Genomic DNA, 19,782 nt, shown 5'->3' with positions numbered 1-19,782 from the left:
GCTTTTAAGATTCTCTCTTTGTCTTTAACCTTTGACATTTTCATCATGATGTATCTTGGTGTGGGCCTCTTTGGGTTCATCTTGTTTGTGACTCTTTGCACTTCCTGGGGTTTTATGTCTATTTCCTTCACTAGATTAGGGAAGTTTTCTATCATTTCTTGAAATAGGTTTTTAAATTCCTTGCTCTGTCTCTTCTCTTTCTAGTATCCCTATGATGCAAATGTTTGTATGCTTGATGTTGTTCCAGAGGCCCCTTAAAATATCCTCAATTTTTTTAGATTCTTTTTTTCTTGTCGCTGTTCTGATTGGGTATTTTCTGCTATCTTACCTTTTAAATTGCATATTCAATCCTCCGCTTCATCTAATCTACTATTAATTTCTCCTAAGGTATTCTTTATTTCACTTACTGTATTCTTCGTTTCTGACTGATTTGTTTTTATGTCCATTTTCATTTTTATGTTTTTTATCTCTTTGTTAAAATTCTGACTGAGTTCATCTACACTTTCCCTAAGTTCATTGAGCATCTTTATAACCACTGTTTTGAACTCTGCATCTGATAGATTGTTTGTCTCCATTTTGTTGAGTTCTTCTTCTGGAGCTTTGTTCTGTTCTTTCATGTGGTACATATTTCTTTGTCTTTTCATTTTGGCTGCCTACTTGTGTTTGTTTCTATGTGTTAGGTATGGCTGCTATGTCTCTCAGTCTTAGTAGAGCGACCTTATGTAGTAAGTGTGCTGTGGGTCCCAGTGGTACGGTCTTCCCTGGTCACCTGAGCCACGTGCTCCAGGTATATCCCTTTTATGGGATATGTGTTCCCTCCCATTGTAATTGAGTTTGGGTTGCTATTTGCTCATCAGTGGGAGTGACCCTGAGGCTGATTGGTTATGATGACTGGCCATGACTCATGGAGGAGCTGTTGTGCAAGGGCTGACTCTACAGAGCAGGATTCACTTTAGCGGGGCTCTGGTGCTTGCCTAGTCTGCCCTTTGGGTGTATTATCCTAAGCTGTCATCCCAAGTGGTGCTTTGGCTCAGACCGAGGTTGGCTACCGAGCATGCTGGCCAGGGCCTCCTGGGAGGGGCCCTGCCACAGGCCAAGTTCACTTGCGGCCTGTGCCCTGTCCAGGGCTACCTGATGTGAGCCACAAAGCAATCTGCAGATGGCCGCCACCCACACTGGGCTTGGATGTGCCTTGAGAGGCCAAGACGCAAACTGAGGCTGGCTGCTGCTTGTGCCAGGCTTGGGGCTTATCAGCAAGAATTATGGGGCACCCCTAGGCCAGATGCTGGTTTAGGTTTTGAGAACCTTTGAGAGATTTTAGGAAAGTTTGCAGCATGAGCCAAGACAGGCCATTTGTATGGAAAATCCACTGACAGCGGCTTGGGTGTGCCCACACTTTTAGAGGGTCAGGGTCTCAGGAAAATCACCAGGGCGAGGCGACTAGTGTTAGGTTAATGGAGACTCTGATATGGTGCCTGCTTGGGTCTGCAAGCCGGGTGAGAAAGGGCTCAACAAAGGAACAATGCCCTCTGCCGGCACTTTTGTCTGGGAGAATGCCTCTCCAGCCCTCACCCTGAAGCCAGACGACTGTTTGTCCTCGTATATTCCTGGCACCTTTAGAGCTGTTACCCCAGAGCCGAAGCTCAGAGCAAGTGAATTCATCACTGAGTAAATCCGTGCACAGGCCTCTTAAGAGGAATGTCTGAGACTCCCTCAGCCATCCGTCTTACTCAGTTACAATCTCCACTGCCTTTCGTGGTCAGAAGTTATGGAGACTTCTCTTTCCAGCACTGGAATCCTGGGCTGGGGAGCCCAGTATTGTGCTGGGACTCGTCGCTCTCCTGGAGGTCCTCCACAGCCGAGATAATTCTCCCTATGTTCAACTGCCACAGAAGGTGTGAAACAAGCCCGTTTTGCATATCCATCCTTCCAACCAGTCTTGAGGTGGCCTCTTTTGTGTGTTCTCAGTTGTAAGACATGTGTTCAACTAGACTTCAAGTGACTCTCAATGATGGCTTTTCTGTAGTTTAATTGTAATTTTGATGTAGTTGTGAGAGGAAGCAAGCACAGCATTTACCTGCTCTATCATCTTGAGCAGAAGCCAGCTAAGATGTGTTTTTTAAAAAACTTAATACATGGAAGCCTATGAAAATAATTCTATTGTAAAAGAAAGGACAAATTATTAGCTAGTAATGTATGACTTTGTATATTGCCATTTCATATATCATTCTGTCCTACCTTTTACGAAATAGTATTCAGTTTGTATATCCAAATAATAAGCCTTTTTAAATCTTGAGCTTTTCAGACTGTATTGCATAATACATATTGAGATAGTAACAGTGAGTGTTTTGGACTTTGGAGAGAAGGGGCTATTTATTTCATTCAAAATCCTAGCATTTCAGAACTAGAAGGGACCTTCAATATAGTGGAGTAACTATAACTATGAAAAGCAAAATGCAAACTGTTTTTTAAGGATAAGACAATATTATATAATACAAACTTGCCTTACTCATATATTAAAAGACTGAGACTCAAAAAAAAAAAAAAGACTGAGACTCATAAAGATAAAATAAATTTTCTAGTTGCATGCCTTGTAATAGGATGAAAAATCAAGTATCTTCATCCTGGTTTAGTCTTTGTTTGCTACACAGAAAATTCGTAGTAAAATATTACTTACTGGCATAAAAAGAAATAGGCAGCCCAGATAGTTCTATAACTATTAAAGTTATTAAATCAGAGGTTTAAAATCTCCCCACAAAGGAAATACCAGGTGCACCATTGCACGGGCAATTTCTATCAAACATTCAAGGAATATATCATTCCATAACTATTCCAAAGAAAAGACTAAGAGGCCATACTCTCTAACTCATTCTTGCTACCAACATAACCTTGATAATCAAAACCAAACAAGAATAGTATGAAAGGAAAATTAAAGGCTAGTTTCAGCCACGAACATATACATAGATATTCTGAATAGAATATTAGCAAACTGAATTCAGTTAAATGTAAAAAGTGATCACACACTGTAACTAAGTTGCTTTGTTCTCCAGCAATGCAAAGTTGCTTTTACTTGTGAAAATTTATAAGTTTTACTCATCACATTAACAGATTAAAGAAGATAATGGTTATCCTAATAGAATCTCGAAAGGCATTCATTAAAATTTTACACCCATTTATAAATTTTAAATAGAAAACAAGAAGAAGAACCTTCTTTAACCTGACAAAGGATATTTACAAAATGAAAACAAAACAACAACACAACTCTTAGTGGGGAAAATTTAGAAACATTCCTTTTTAAAATGGGGAACATGGATGCCACCTATTACTGTTTCTATTTAATATTTTACTGGCTGTCCTAGCCGTGTGCAAAGACATAAAGCATTAAAGGTATAAGGATTTTAAAGAAAAACAAAACTGTCATTATTCAGATTTTTCTACAAAGAAAATTGTAGAAAATTTTATTCAGATTTTTCTACAAAGAAAATCCAAGTGAACACAAAGTATTAAAAAATAATAAGATATTGGCAAAGCCAGCTATAAGGTCAATAATTTCTAACTTTGTTATTGGAGTGTAAAATTCATTTTGTATACTCCAGTAATAGTTAGATATTATAATTTTAAAAACATAATTTACCTTGTCAACAATAACTATGAAGTATCTACAAATAAACCTAACAAAATATGTAAGACCTGTTTGGAGGACATTATAATACTTTATTGAAAGACTTTACATAATCCCTAAATAAATGGAAAAATATCCCATGTTCTTATGTAGTAGGCCATTCTCCATTTCATAAGTATGTCAAGTCCCCCAAATTGATCTGTAGATTTAATGCTATTCTATCAGATTTTGGGGGGAGGAACTGACAACAGACTCTAAAATTTGTGTGGAAGTACATAATTATCGAGAATAGTCAATACACTTCAGACAAAAAGTAGAGGGCTGAAGAGCGAGTAAAGGCTTATCCTAGAAATATAAGGAATTATTATAAAGTATTTATGATTGTGCAGTATTGGTATAAGTATAGACAAATTGACCACCAAGTCGCAATACAGAGTCAAGGAACAACTCTAGACATATAAAATTTTGATATATGGCCAATGTGCTGTACAGATCATCAAGGAAAAAGGAACCATTCAATAAATAGCATTGGGAAAATTGGTGATATATAGGAGGAAAACTGACATTATATCCCTATCATACCGTATAAAAAAATTAATTCCAGATATATCAAATACTTAAATATGAAAGACAAAACTTTTAGAAGAACTTAACAGAAAAGTATCTTTTTGACCTTGGGATAAGGAAGGACTTCTTGGATAAGACACAGGAAATAGTAACTAAAAAAAGAAAAGATTAATAAAGCTAACCACGTTAAAATTAAGAGCTGTAGTCAATATTTTAAGTACTATGTGTGGTATGAAATGGGTACTACTAGATTTATCAGGGTGATCACTTCATAAGTTATATAAAAGTCTAATTACTACATTGTACACCTGAAACTAATATAATATTGTATGTCAACATATAATTGAAATGCACACACACACACACACACACACACACACACACATATGGTAGAGGATTGGCAGGCAAAAACATATCACAAAGTGGGTGAAGATATTTGCAGTGATATAATCAGCAAAGAATTAGTATCCAATCTATATTAAGAAGTCCTACAAATAAATAAGAAAAAGAAAAACAATCCAATAGAAAAATGAGCAAAAGACACAAACCAGCATTTAACAGAAGAGGATACATGAATGAATCATAAGTATATAAAATGTTGTTCAACATAATTAGCAATAATGGAACTGTAAAATAAGACCATGACAAATTGTGATTTTATGTCACTAGACTGACATATAATAAGAAATTTGACAATACCAAAATTTGGAGAAGATATGGATCAATGGTAATTCTTACACGTTGTCAATGGAACTATAAATAGGTCCTTTAAAATAGTTTTGAATTATCCTGTCGAGTGGAACATTTGCATATTGTACAATCCAAGGATTCTTTCCTGGGTATAATACCTTAAAAAAACTCTTGCCTGTGTACAGAGGAAGGCATGTACAAAAAGTTCATAGTGACCCTGTTTGTGACCCAAAAACTGGAAATAATTCAGATTCCGTCAACATGATAATGGGTAAATAAAATTGAAGTATGCCAACACGGAATATTATTCAGCAGTGGAAATGAGAAAAAAATAAATACAGCTGCATGGATGAATTTTAGGACCATAATGTTGAGTGGATAAAGTAGCCCTAGAATACTATGTATGATATGATTCCATTCATTAAAGTTCATAAACAAATAAAGCTTAACAGTATTTTGTTTGGGCAAAAACACATAAGTAATTTAAATTTTTTTTTTAAGTCAGTAGATGATAAAACACAAAATTTAAAGTATGGTTAACCATTGGTGGGGAGATAAGTGGATGTGACAATGTAGTAACAGGTGGAAGAAAGCTATTGATAATGGTCTAGTTCTTAGGTTTAGTGTTGAGCTCAAAAGCGTTCAGTCTATTATTTTCCTGTGTAATTTATACACATGAATATTATTTTATATGTATTAAATATAATATTAAAGTAATATATTTGTTTTTCAGAAGTCTGCCTGAACCTTCGAGATCCCCCTAATAATATAATAATAATTCCTGAAAGGCAAGTGAAACCAGAATGGAGATTGCCAAAACTAAATCACCGCTTTGTCACAAGGTAAAATAGCTTCTTGTAAAATATCTTAAAGAATTTTCAATGTTAGTTACTGAAATACTGTATTGTAATTTGCTCAAAATCTACCCCAAATTTTGCTGTAGTAATTACATAAATGTACATTTCACAATCATAATTACAAAATGCTTTTTCACTGTTAGAGATATAATATCTATTTAACAAATTTGTTGGTTTTTTTTAGATCGGAACTGGATAATATGGCAGAAAAGCAAATCTGTGACGTTATTGGCATTTTAGTTTTTGTAGGAAGAGTCCAGCGGTCAAAAAAGAAAGGTAAGCTTTTGAAATTGAAAGTCCTAAAAAGTATTTCAGTGAATAGTTCTGTGTCCATGTATGCATAGTTACCTTCATTATTCTAATTCTCTATCCATATAGAAAACCGTGAAGATTTTTGGTCATATCGCTGGATTCACATTGCTGATGGGACTTCACAACATCCATTTATAGTGGAACTGTTTTCTACATCTCAGCCAGAAATCTTTGAAAATATTTGCCCAAGTACTAAGTTCCAGTATTTTTATCTTTTTATTTTTAGAAGTGAGGACACTAACTTAAAAAATGGCAAACCGTAATTATGGAGTGTCATGATATTGAGTTAGCAAATTCAAGCAGTCTGATAACATGTTTAAATTGTTTCTGCATTAATATTATATTTGGTATTACAGACATTAACTACCTTCTGATTTTCTATTCAGAATTAATTTGGATTGAAACTACTTTTTCAGAAAGCAGGTGTTCATCAATTCTCATTGTTAGCATTTCAGGCATAAAAGCTTATGATTCAGTGAAACTAAAATATACGCAGTCGATTCCCATTGTATCCACTTGGAAATTGACTAAGTAGACCCCATAAAAGACAATGAAGACTTTGCTAATGTAAAATTGGTAGAGGATTGGCAGGCTGTACAATTAAATACTGACAATGATAAGTATGATTCCATTTGAGTATCAAATTAATATTAAGTTGGTGGTGTTATACCAGCTGGGCAATATTTTACCTACTTTGGTGTTGACTTTTTTCCCTTGCATTCATTCAGATTTATAGCTATTTTTTCCATTAACTTTACTTATTTGAAAACATTTTAGGTATGCCTTATTATACATTTTATATCACATTAGTCTTCAGATCTATTATAGGAAAAAAATGTACATAATACTTTTTAACAACTTCAGCGAATTGTTTCCTTCTTTGAATTTGTGCCATAAAATTATTTTAGATATGGTGTGTTATTTTACTATTTTCCAAATGATTATATGAATAAAATACTAGTTGTTATATGCTTGTCAACATTGGGGAAACTCCCAGTCTTGACTACATGTAATTATTTTAAAATCAGCAACATAGTAGAAATTATGGAACATCAGGAGACTTAGAGACTACATACAAAGCTGTTCTCTATTACAAAGCAGTATTAACACCATTCAGATAATACCTCATTAGATTCCACCCTCTACTTGTGAAATTAATGTTTTAAATATATCTGAATAGAACCAGACCTTACCCCAGCTATTAAGGGAGAGGGCAGAGTTTTAGCCAAAACCAAGGCCAAGGTGAGTGGGCTATAACCTCTCTTATAACTTTTCTAAGGGCATAAATGAATGGCAGTAATGACCTCTAATGACAACAATCTCATTACCTCATTTTAGATCGGTTTTATGGCCAAGTTCCTCTCTCTTTGTAGCCGCTTTAAACAATAAACTGACACACATGTAGGATAATGATTTTTCACAGAAATGTTGCCAAACATGCATGTTTTATTTCTTGCGATAATATGAAATAATATATTTCTAAGAAAGGTTTGCATGGACTTTAGTGAGATTTTCCTCTAATACAGTAGTTGACAACAATCAGAATTTATTTTTATCTTTTGACAAGAGTGGAAAAAAAATCATTAAATGAATGGTATTAAGGGGGCTTCAGGCCTATGAAGAGGAACACAATCAAGGATCTTCTGGAATAATACCAGAATCCTTTGGTAATACATCATCTTTTTTACTTTTAAGGAAGGTAAAAAGCTAAGGGAAACTAATATCGAGTGTTTACTGTATACCAGATGCTCGTAGATGTTATCTCATTTTATACTCTCAGTTACCTTTTAAAGAGTTGTTTTTACAAATTTACAGGCGAGGAAACAAAGGTCCAGAGGGGTTAAGTAATTTGTCCTGGGGGTCAAACAGCTAAAAGTGTTAGATCTGAATGTCCGATTTTTAACAGCCGTAATATTAGAACTAGAGATTTCATTAATTTTCCTATATCAACATCTTTAACCATGAATACTCACATATTTGTAGTTTTTGAAATAAAGAAAAAGCAATATAAATTAAGATAATTATTCTTAGTCAGGTGAACAGATTTATTTTCATTGCTACAAAATAAAGGTCTAGTAAATATGAAATATAGGAAATGAATTTATAATTATTATCATGCTCTAGGGAAATATTCTCAAATGAGAACTTACCGGTATTATGAGATTACAAGTATTTACATTTATTTCTTCATTTCTTAGTTTGTAAGACCATAACTGTTTTGGCATGTAATGAGTTGAAATATTTAAAAATTGTTGGATTAAGGAAATATTCCCAAATAACCTGATAGATAATTAAAAACAATTGATAGCTCTTGAAAGTTGTTGAAGTCTGAAGACATTATCTTATTTTCAGGAATTCTTTTTAGTCTATCAAATTGCTTAGCAAGAGGAACAGAAAAAGATAGGTGATATAAGCTCCGTCATTGAGGCTTAAAGTCTAATTAAGATGAACACATGTAAAACTTGCATAAGCAAATTCAAATTAACACTGCATACCCCTATCCAGTAGAAAGAGTCAGAGTAATTGAGGGATTAGTCTTAGATTGAGTTAATCAGTGAAAGCATCATGGAGAAACTAAGCTTTTTTCTCTGTAGGAAATAACTATTCACATTCAGTTGCATGCTCCATTAGAAAGACTTGCACTGTTCAACTGTGTAGCAAACAGTGACTTCAGGTAGGTACATCTATGGTACTTTCTGAAGGAAAAGTAAGTTTTAGATCCTTTAAAGGAAAAGGTAAGTGTTAAATCCTTATTGAGTGTGGACAAGGGACTGGCAGCACTAGTATCACCTAGGAGTTTATTAGAAATGGATAATCTCAGGCCCCACCCTAAAACTAGTAAATCTTAATTTGCATTTTAACAATTGATTCAGCTGATTCTTGTGTTTATTAAAGTTTCAGGAGCCCTGTGTTAGATCCTGATCTTGGTATGTCCTCTTTGAAATACAGAAGTAATTTCCTAAGTGTTTTCATTTTCTACAGTGACATATTTCATGTGTACACAGTTGAAAGTTGTCAGAAATAACACTCAAGTACCTAAACTGCTTTATCTCACCACTACAAATGAGAGTCGAGTGATTATTACTGGTGAGCAATTTCTTTGCATATACTTTATTGGAAATGTAATATTATTTTCTCTTCATTAAATTATCTTTTACATTAGAGCATCAAACCACAAGATAGCATTCCTATCACTATAAGAATGTTTTAACCAAGAATATTTAACCTGTGAAGTATATTATTTGTGATCGAAGCAATAATTTTGTGACTCACTGGAGAATTGTGTTTATATTCTTTGGCTAACTTTAATTCCTGCTTTATATAAAGTAGATAATCATAAATTGCTTGACTGAAGACTCCGGATCTATATTACAATATGGATTCAATTAACAATATTTTAAAATTCTAAATAAAATACAATAAAACAAAATAATACTAAATATAACAAAACTAAACTAAATGAATGAATGAATGAATAAATAAATAAATAAATAATAGATAAGCAAACAAACAAACAAATAAATAAATAAATGACGTACATCAAATTTTGGCCCCAGGACCTCTCATTTTACTTATAGAGCAAGAAGAGTTTCACTAGTTACCTATAAGTACATTATTTTTTTTTCTATTTTCTTTGATAACGGGGTCAAAACAATAAAGACAAAAGTTTGCAAATGAGTGAGGGGATACTGTGGAATGGTATATTAACTAGAATGCTACCATATAGGTAATTAAACGTGTCAAAAGAGGAGTCCTAGAAGTGTGTAACACACAACTTCTTCGTCAATACCTCATTTTATAAATACTAATAATATCAGATATAAATAGATACTAATAATATCAGATGTAAATAGCACTTTTAAGTATTTTTTTAAAAACATGAATTTAAATGTTGAGCTATACTCATAGGCAATTTAGTTCATACACGATACCATACCTTCAAGATAATACATGAGTTAAAAATCAATTTTTTAAGAAGATCCCAACCATTTGGATAGTTAGAAAAATCCATTTTGAGTTTCCTTTTTCTTATGGGTTTTGAGTATCCTGTAGACAGCTACCATTTAGTCCACTAAAACTCTAACAAGTCTGATTTTCTTCTTGACTTAGAATTTGTTTATTCTTTTTGACAATTTTTGTATGAATATTAATGCTACATAGAGAATAAATGAATTTGACCTAGTTTTGGTGACATAAGAAACTTTTAATATTAAACTGTTTTTACACAAAAAAGTTCATGCAGTTTATTACAGTGAGTTTTTTTTTTCTTTTTTTCCCTTCACTTTAACCTTCTTGCAAACAGGTCATAGAGGCCAGCTGTGTGCTAATGATAGTAAAGTAAAAAATTTTATTCGCTGGATTAAAACGAAGACTGATTCTGGAGAAAAGAAGAATGCTGTTATTGGTGGATATTACCCCTTTCCACCAGTGCCAGAGACATTTTCAAAGTATAGAAATTCTGTTAAAGGTACTAATACAATTGCTAGTTTTTATGATCTTTATATACTATTTGTATGGTATCTGCTATATCAGTTAGTCATCTTTATTTTAAAGAGTTTTAATGGGAGTGAGTCAAAGTGTGGCAACATTCACTGATAATAATTGTCTCTTTATGAAGACCTAAAAATACATGTTATGTCTCCTAAAGGTTAATATTTTTATTTTATTAAACTGAAAGAAGAGAAAGAACATAGATGATGAATAGAGATAATATCTTGATTTAATGTCATTAAGATCAAATCTGACCTTAGTAGATTTCAACTCCTATGACATTAGAGAGATTGAACATATCTAAGGGGATACTGAAAAATATAATATCAATCAAGATACCGACAACTGTATTATGCTGCTCTTGTAGAGTGATATATATTGTATATAACATAATAGGTGCTACCTTTAAATAAAAATGACACCAAGGTAAATGAGATGCAGAATAAGTACTAATGAAAGACCAAACATTATTTTAGTACAATTAAGATATGACAGTTGAAAATTTTAATATAAGTGTATTCTTTTTAAGAAGCTATGGGATAATTGCATGATTTTGGAAAAAGAGAAACTTGGTAATACTGACCTTTTATCATCAAAATATTGGCATCTCTTGTACTTTATAATGCCATCAATATGTAGTATATGTTTGAAAATGTTAAAATGTGTGTTTCTATTAAGTGGCTAGGTAATTATTTCAGACACTTTATAGTCTGAAATATGGTACATAAATTATATTCAATATGTAAATTTTCTGTTTTAAATTAACATTCCAGACTAGAAGACTAGCACTATTTAACTGATAAATATGTTTTGCCTATTTTACAGAAATTACATAAGAGGATGCCAGATATAAACACAAAGTCTCACAAATTTGAGTTATGTAGCAAGTTTATAATTTCATGTTGTAAAATTACATTGCAAATCTAATTCTTATTTTTATCATTTCAGTGCTTTAAAACTTACAGTTTCCTTGGAATTATTCTTTTGCAGTTGAATCGCTCTTGACAGCTATAAGTGAAGTGAGGAAGGAGATTGAAGACTTGCAGTATAGGGAACAAAAGCGCATTGCAATTCAGGGAATAATTACGGTTATAAAGTATATCCCCCATAGCAGTACAACTGAAAGTGCCTCAGCATCAGAAACATTTCAGGTATGATGCCAGAGAATTAACAGTATATCTCTGAAAGCACTGTGATCATAATTACAATTGATACCTTGTTCATTTTACTGATTCTTACTGATGTAAAACTAAAAGGAAAAAAAAATTTTTTTTTGTTTGTTTTCCTTTTCTGTCATTCATTTTGGAGCTGGCTGGGCTGAAGGTTACACAGTCTCTGATAATTCCTAGGGCCCAGAAAACTTGGTATCTTGTTTTTGCTTTCTGAATAATTTGAGCCTATTACGATTATCACTATTTAAATTCCCAGGTGGTATATATGATTACAGGCATATCTTAGAGATATCCTGGGTTTGGTTCCAGACCACCCCACAAAGGGAATAATGCAATAAAGCAAGTCACATGAAATTTTTGGTTTCCCAATGAATATAAAAGTACATATACAAGTTATTTTACTACTATACTATAGTCTATTAAGTGTGCAATATATATGTCTTTTAAAAATGCACATACCTTAATTTAAAAAATACTTTATTGCTAAAAAATGCTAACCATTATCTGAGCCTACTGGGAAAAAAAAAAACCCTAATGTCTGTGAAGCACAATAAAGTGAAGCACAATAAAACAAGATATGCCTGTATATTCTTTTCCTACTTCTTGTCAAGACCAGAACTGTAGAAACACTTCTGCAGGAAATTTTTACCTCTATATCTAGCATGGCAGTTTTACTCAGGTTCTATAAGAGTTAGCAATGACTCTTGTAAAAGAACTGCTGTACTAGAAGACACCACTTCTGAAATCTAGGCACAATTAAGACAAATAAGTTAATTTTTCATGAGTTTATTTTCTCAATTAAGTTTATTGGGATAACATTGGTTAATACAATTCTATAACTTTCAGGTATACATTATAATTTGACACCTGTATATTCTAGTGTGTTTACCACCCAAAGTCCAGTTTCCTTCAGCTAACATATATTTGATCCCCTTTACTCACTTCACCCTCCCCCTACCCACCTATATTTGATCCCTTTTCCCCATATATCTCCCCTCTCCTCCCCACCCCCTACCCTCTGGTAAACACTAGTCCATTATCCATGTCCATGAGTCTCTGTTTGTCCTGTTCATTTTGCTCAGATTCCCCTGGGGCTCCACGGTGACCGGTCTCAGAGAGTATGAGGGGAGGGACCGTCTGGTTTGGGAGTTAGAGGCTATGGTACAGCCTCGGTTTTGCAACCAGGACTGGTAAAAATCAACTGTTGTTTCTCTGCAGTCCCATCCCACTTCTCTACTTTCAGCCTTGATGACCAGGCCCTGCCGCATGCTGCGTGGAACTTGCAGCACTTCCAGGCAGGACTGTTAATGGAAGTCACCGCATCTTCTTCCCTCCCTCTCTTCCTACAGAGAGCTCCTGAGGCTGCGAGAGTCAGCTTCTTTATTTCTCCCAGTCCACCGCCAAACACCCAGGGTTCTGACCTATGGTAGCTCTTACGTGCATATCCCACACTCAGATGTACTGGTGTGCAGTTTGGGTGTTTTTTGTTGAGTTTTAAATAAAGTATGAAACAAAACTATTTCATACGTCAGCTTATTGTTGTTTCAAGGGGAGAAATCCGGGAATGTCTCTCACTCCAGCATGTTTCCCTGTGAGTTTATGTTTTAAAAATTATTTCTTGGATTACTATTCATATGGAAGTGTGCATCTGATCCAATTTTTCAGCTATATTAATATAAGAGGGATTTTTCCCTTTAAAAATATTTGTATAGCAGATGAATTAGGATAAATCATCTTTATAAAAGTACTGATATGGTTGCAATGTTTTGTCATAACTCTTAAGATTATGAAAAATCAGTAATCTAAAATTGTAGACCTTTTTAAGAGAAAAATAATTTTTATAAATTTAAAACATTCTTTTCTAAATTTTGGTTTTAGAATGCTAATCGACCCTCAACATCCCAAGCAGCTGGAAGAGAAAGTCAGAGTCAGGAAAGAGATGATAAACAGCATCAAGAGGATGGTCCTGTCAGTCCTCAGTGTTGTCAAACTACATATACAAGTTTGAGCCCTACCAAGAAAAAAAGGATTGTGCAAGGGCCTTATGACAAACTGTAAGTCAGTTGTATTAATTGTATACAAAGCAGATTAATTTTTTTATTTGTTTCTACTCTGTAAAATAAGTGATGGTACTAAAAGCTGTATTAGTTTTTTAGGGCTGCCAAAGTTTGAGATCAAGATATTGGCAGGGTGAGTTACTTATGAGAGCCGTAATGTGGAATATGTTACATGTCCTTCCCTGGTTTACTGGTAGCAACCTTTGGCTTTTCTTAGCTCATAGATGCATTACTCCAATTTCTGCCTTCATCTTCCCATGGTATTCTCCCTGGGGACACATCTGTATCCAAATTTCCCCTTTTTGTAAAAATACCAGCCATATTGGACTGGAGTACTGGTCTACTCCTATATTACCTTATCTTAACCAATTACATCTTCAACGATCTTATTTCCAAATAAGGTCACAGTTTGAAGCTCTTTGAAGATATAATTGGTTATATACTGGTAGTCATATTGGTATTTGGTGGGGACATAATTCAAACCATAAAAACCTATAATCCTCCCTCTGTTCTCTAAAAATGTGTATCTTTCTCACATGCAAAATACATTCACCCCATCACAACATCCTCAAAAGTTTTAACTCATACCAACATCAACTCTAAGTCCAAAATCTCATCTATATCTCATCTAAATCATGTATGGATGAGATGCAGGGTGATTCATCCTGGGGCAAAATTATTTTCTATCTGTGAACCTGTGAAACTAGACAGGTTATCTGTGTAGAATACAGTGGTGGGACAGGCATTCCAAAGGGGAGAAATTGGAAAGAAAAAAGGGATCATGAGTCACAAGCAAATCCGATACCTAGCAGGGCTAATTCCATTTGATTTTCAGGCTCCAAAATTATTCTTTCTCACATGCCCTTGGCCCTGCCTTCTGGATTTGAAGAGGTGGCCCTGTCATCTGGACCTGAGGAAAAGGCTTCACTGTCAGGGTCATTCTTCCCTTTTTTTTTTTTTTTTTTTTTAGGTGAGGCAACCCTTGCTTGACCTCACAGATTACAAGGACCGTGTGAGCTTACAATCCCTTATTTTTTATTGTTTATGCCTACAGCACCTAGTCTTCCTAGGTAGTCTCCCATCCAAGTACTAACCAGGCCTGACCCTGCTTAGCTTCTGAGATCAGACGGGATTGGGCTTGTTCAGGGTGGCATGGCCATAGACATTCTTCCCTTATTTTGAAGGATAACACATGATCACAGCTAGATATCTCTATTGGCTCATTTCCTGACTGTAGAATTCCAGAAGTTCAGCAATCTTTCTTCATTTCATCCCACCTATGTTCCTTTCAGTCTAAGACAGCAGCATGCTTCCTGAGTTGGTTTATTGGATTCACAAGTCACAAGCCTAATCTCTTGGGCAAATGGTTGTCCAACAACACCCTTGGCATTCTCCCCAGAGCAAATTCCCCCCCTCCCTTCTTTCTCTCTCTCTCTCTCTCTCTCTCTCTCTCTCTCTCTCTCTCTCTCAATATGAATAGGCTGAGAATTTTTCAAGTATTGAAATTCTGGTTCCTTTTTTTCTCTTTTAAACTCTCTTTACCCTCTTGTATTTTACTATCAGCAGCAAGGAAAAACCAGGCCGTGCCTTCAAAACATTGCTTAGAAAGTTCAGCTAAATATGTAAGTTCATTGCATACAAGTTTCTCTTTCCATCCAACAGAGCACAATTCAGCCAAATCTTCTACTGCTTTATATCAGGGCTCACCTTTCACCCAGTTTCCAATAGCATGTTCTTTATTTCTGTCTGAGGTCTCACCAGAAGCTCCTTTTACATTCATATTTCTAGTAATAATTCGTTCATGACAATGTGTGTATTCTTTCAGCTATTGTCTATAGCTTTCTTCTTTCTGAGCCCTCAACAGATTTTCCTTCAGAATCTATTTTTATACCAAAATTCTCTTCAAGGCAGTTGAGGCTTTTTCTATTACGCATCTCAAAACTCTTTCAGCCACTACCCACCATACGTATCTTTATCTTCTCTTCTTTTAGCCCTCTTATCCCTTTCTGTCCTCAGTTATCCTTCAATACTTCTTATGTTTTCATTTTTTATCTCCTCTTATTTTCAGTTTTCTCAGTTGATACCCATAGACATTGTATATTCCACTTATGTCTTTCAGCATCTTTAAGACATTAAATCATACAAATGAATGATTACAGATTCCAGTAAAAATCTCCTAAGGCACATTTCAAAATTATGTACAATATAATGGTGCTGTTACAGTTTGGAAAACTAATTCTTATAATTTAGTTCAGAAATGAAAAAAAAAGTTATTTTATAATCACATGCATTTAAAAGTATAAACATGCTGTTTAAGTATCTCAAAATACATATAATTTAACTATTTTTAGTTATTTACATTTCTTTCAAAATCGATGTTTTTAATTCACTAATTTCTAGAAATATGATGTTTTCAGTAATTGAAAAAATTAGCACTACAACTGTAAAATATGTTTTTATTTGCTAGAGTTTTCTAGTTAAATGGATGCATTCTTTTTTGTGAAACCTGCTTCTTTTTAGTTCATTAGTAACTACTAGTAAAATGAAAAATACTACTCTTATAAAACCAATCTATTGATAAAATAAGTTGACCAATATTATGTGGCATTCTACAATACGGCATTTCTGTTTTATGCTTTTCGTTTTGGAATACAACAATAGAAAAAACTCATCATAGAAATATGCTAAAAGCCCATAAGATGGAAATCTTTCCTTATGGAAGCAGGTTTCTCCTTAGCCTCAAAATAAGATATTTCCCTTTTCCTCCATTTGTTTCAGTTCATTAAACAGTTAGTTAGCAGATATTATGTGGATATACAAAAGTGAAATGAAGTCTATACTTTTGTAGAGCTTATAGCAGAATCAGGTAGAAGAGACAGACTGGTAAACCTTCGATTTCAATACACTCTGATGAATGCTATGATAGAAGTGTATTCATGATGCTGTGAGAGCATATACAAGGAGCAGTGAGCCTTGACTAGAGATCAGTGATGGCTTCTTATAGGAAATAATGCGTGAGTTAAATTATGAAAGATGAGTGAGAGTTAACCAGGCAAAGGAAAAGCAGCATAGGATTGGTCCAGGCAGAAAGAAAAGCATGAATGAAGATTTGAAGCACCATGAGGCTTATAAAAAAAACTGGAATGAGGTTGGAGAGTTAAGTCATATAATTTTCCAGAAAATTTGAATAGAACAGACATGAAAATAGGCCATTGAACTAATTTTTAAATTCCTATTGTAGAGAACAAAAAATATATATCCATCTTTAGTTGATATTTAATAAAGTGAATACTTCTTTCTGTGGAATACTTCTTATAATAATATTTAAATCTATTGCAGTTTTTGAATTATGTTATATATGGATATTTGTTCATAATTTGAATGTATTTTCCTTATATGTTTAATGCATTACTTTAAGAAAAAAAGCCTATTATTTTCTAAATTTATTGAATTAGAATAAATTCTGAATGGAACCAATTCATTTTTTTTCCATCCAGGTCTCTTTTTATAACTATTGGTTATTTTTTCATCTTGTAGAGTTCCTGTACCTCAGCCAGACTTTTCTTCACAAACAAAAGGAAATAAATCAGGCATTCCGAGCATCTTCCAACGTATGTTGCTTTAATTATTACTGGTAGTAGTATTGATGAAATCTTTATGGAACACTATTATATACAGAAAACTGTTTGATTTTGCATATTTTGTGTCATGCCTGCCACTAGCATAAGTACTTTAAATAGATATATAACTAGTTTTTTGTTTTTGTTTTTGTTTTTTTTGCTGGTTTTCATCTATATTAACTTAGGTCCTTGTCAAAAATATTGGTCCCAACTTTAGAACAATATAGTAGTATCACCAAAGTGAACGTAAATATGAACAAACATATATTTATCAATCTGTGTCTTTGGTAGCAATCCCTTCAAATGTAATATTTTTAATTATTGGAAGAATAATTAAACAGAAAGTTTAATTTTAATTTGACAACAAATACAGATAAAACTCAAAATATATAGTTCCTTTCTTCGCTATTAGGTTGACTGGTTTAAATTTTGGGTTCATTTCTGAAGTAATTTCATAAAACAATTTAATTCTGGCAGAGTATCCTTAGAGTTATTTGGTTGAAATCAGATCTTATAAATAGTCATTTCTCTGGACTAGACTTTTTACCACTTTATGTTATTCTTGCTTTTAAAGTTATTCTTATTTTGAGATTGACCTCTAGTTATTCTGACAGATTAAGAACTCACAAAAGTATCTGGAATCTTCACTCCCCCCCAAAAAAAATATAGAAAGTAAAGGGGAAATAATTATAGTATAAATGTGTAACCAAGCTTAAAACAAGAATGAACAATACTTAGATGGCAGAAACAAAATAATTTAAATTTAGTAGTGAGCAGTAACTAAAACTAAAACTGCTAATGGGCAGTACAAAACTAGATGTAAGCCTAAATGATTATAGGCTGAAGTATAATAATTACATGGAAAGGAGGGTCTAGACCACAGGCCTCTTTCTATATGAGGTAGAACTAATATAAAGTTGGAAGGTTGTGGATGGCCAGAGAAATTATGCCCATCAGCGTGGGAAAGTATCAGAAAACTTCCTGTATCCCCTGGGCAATGGGTAGGAAAAAGTCACCTGAGAAAATTTGGAATCCCAGGACTGTGTAGTATGGATGTGTGATCACAGTTCAGATGACTATGAAATGGCAAGGACACTGAGCTAAAGAATTAACACTAATAATTGGTCTGAAATCAGTGAGAAACCCCCCAGGTTTTAAAGGGAGGCTTATAACCTAGGGTATTTGGGACTCTGTTGGAAAACATTTACAGAAAATAAATTCATGATTAAAAAAATGACAGACTTCCCAAGGAAATGAACTACCTTGAGGCAATGTGATCAGATGTAATATTTGGGAAAATTTATACTCCAAGAACTAGAAATACTAGACCAATCAGAAAGAGGTTTTACAATAAATATTTTAAAAAGATAAATGATTTCACTTATATGTGGAATCTAAGGAACAAAAAGAACAAACTAATCAAAAACAGACTCACAAATATAGAGGACAATCTGGGGATGGACAGAGGGGAGGGGGGTTGCAGGTGAAAGGTTAAAGAAGTACAAATTAGTAGATGACAGATGGTCACAGGGATGGGGAGCACAGCATAAGGAATGCAGTTAGCATTAATGTAATGGCTAAGTGGAGAGCCAGAGGAGAGAAAGAGCAATTAGAGGAATCATTTTATAAAGTATATAAATGTCTAACCAATGTACTGTATACTTGAAACTAATACAATAAATTTTTTTTAAAAAATGAATGAATAGAAGCCATAAGTCAGGAACAGATCAATATGAAAAAGAACTGGCATATTGGAATTCCAGGACTGTGTAATATACATATATACATATTTACACATATATGTAAATGAACATATATGAATATATGTGTATATATGTACATATATAATGTATCTGTATAATGTATATTTTAAATATAATATACATGATATATAAGTAATAAATAATATAATACATATAATGAGTTGAAGAGTAAGGCAAATGCAGCAGATAAGGAGAGAATTAATGTATTCAGAAGATAAATACAAAGAAAATGATACCAGAGATTTGTAAAGAGATTGGGAAGGTGAAAGAGAAGTTGAGAGACATGGTGCATAGAATAAGAAAGTCCAATTTATTTATTTATTTATTTTTATTAATTTACTTTTTATGGTGACATTGGTTAATGAAATCCAATAAGTTTCACCTGTACACTTTAACAGTAAGGCATATATGTATTTACACTGTTGTTCACCTACATAGTTAGATTTCTTTCTGTCACCACATATTTGACCGCCTTTACCCCATCCACCTCTCCCCTCCTCCCCCAACCCCAACCCTCTGGTAACCACTAGTCAATACTCCATGTCCATGAGTCTCTGTTTGTTTGTCCTGTTCATTTGTTGATTTTACGTTTATATCCCACATATAAGTGAAACCATGTAATTTTCAGCTT

At 33.7% G+C, this 19,782-nt stretch overlaps 1 protein-coding gene and 1 pseudogene across 3 annotated transcripts in view; one reads left to right on the top strand and one right to left on the bottom strand.

The window, feature by feature from the left end:
* The window catches only part of CUNHXorf57 (chromosome unknown CXorf57 homolog), a 57,105-nt gene that overhangs the window by 20,203 nt on the left and 17,120 nt on the right, over window positions 1-19,782 (top strand). Inside the window, exons 4-11 of one of the 3 annotated variants that reach the window (XM_006904027.3) lie at window positions 5,613-5,721; window positions 5,921-6,012; window positions 6,115-6,237; window positions 9,031-9,135; window positions 10,352-10,516; window positions 11,530-11,690; window positions 13,590-13,765; window positions 17,306-17,379. In XM_006904027.3, the coding sequence (XP_006904089.1) occupies window positions 5,613-5,721; window positions 5,921-6,012; window positions 6,115-6,237; window positions 9,031-9,135; window positions 10,352-10,516; window positions 11,530-11,690; window positions 13,590-13,765; window positions 17,306-17,379 (1,005 nt within the window). The remainder of the gene's footprint in view (window positions 1-5,612; window positions 5,722-5,920; window positions 6,013-6,114; window positions 6,238-9,030; window positions 9,136-10,351; window positions 10,517-11,529; window positions 11,691-13,589; window positions 13,766-17,305; window positions 17,380-19,782) is intronic. The other 2 variants (XM_015597502.2, XM_015597556.2) reach the window with 2 other exon arrangements.
* On the bottom strand, window positions 14,814-14,932 carry LOC112470995 (annotated as a pseudogene).

The sequence above is a fragment of the Pteropus alecto genome, unplaced genomic scaffold (genome assembly GCF_000325575.1).
Source record: "Pteropus alecto unplaced genomic scaffold, ASM32557v1 scaffold150, whole genome shotgun sequence".
NCBI lineage: Eukaryota > Metazoa > Chordata > Mammalia > Chiroptera > Pteropodidae > Pteropus > Pteropus alecto.
The sequence above is the reverse complement of the archived record's forward strand: the minus strand, read 5'-3'. Positions and strand labels throughout refer to the sequence as shown.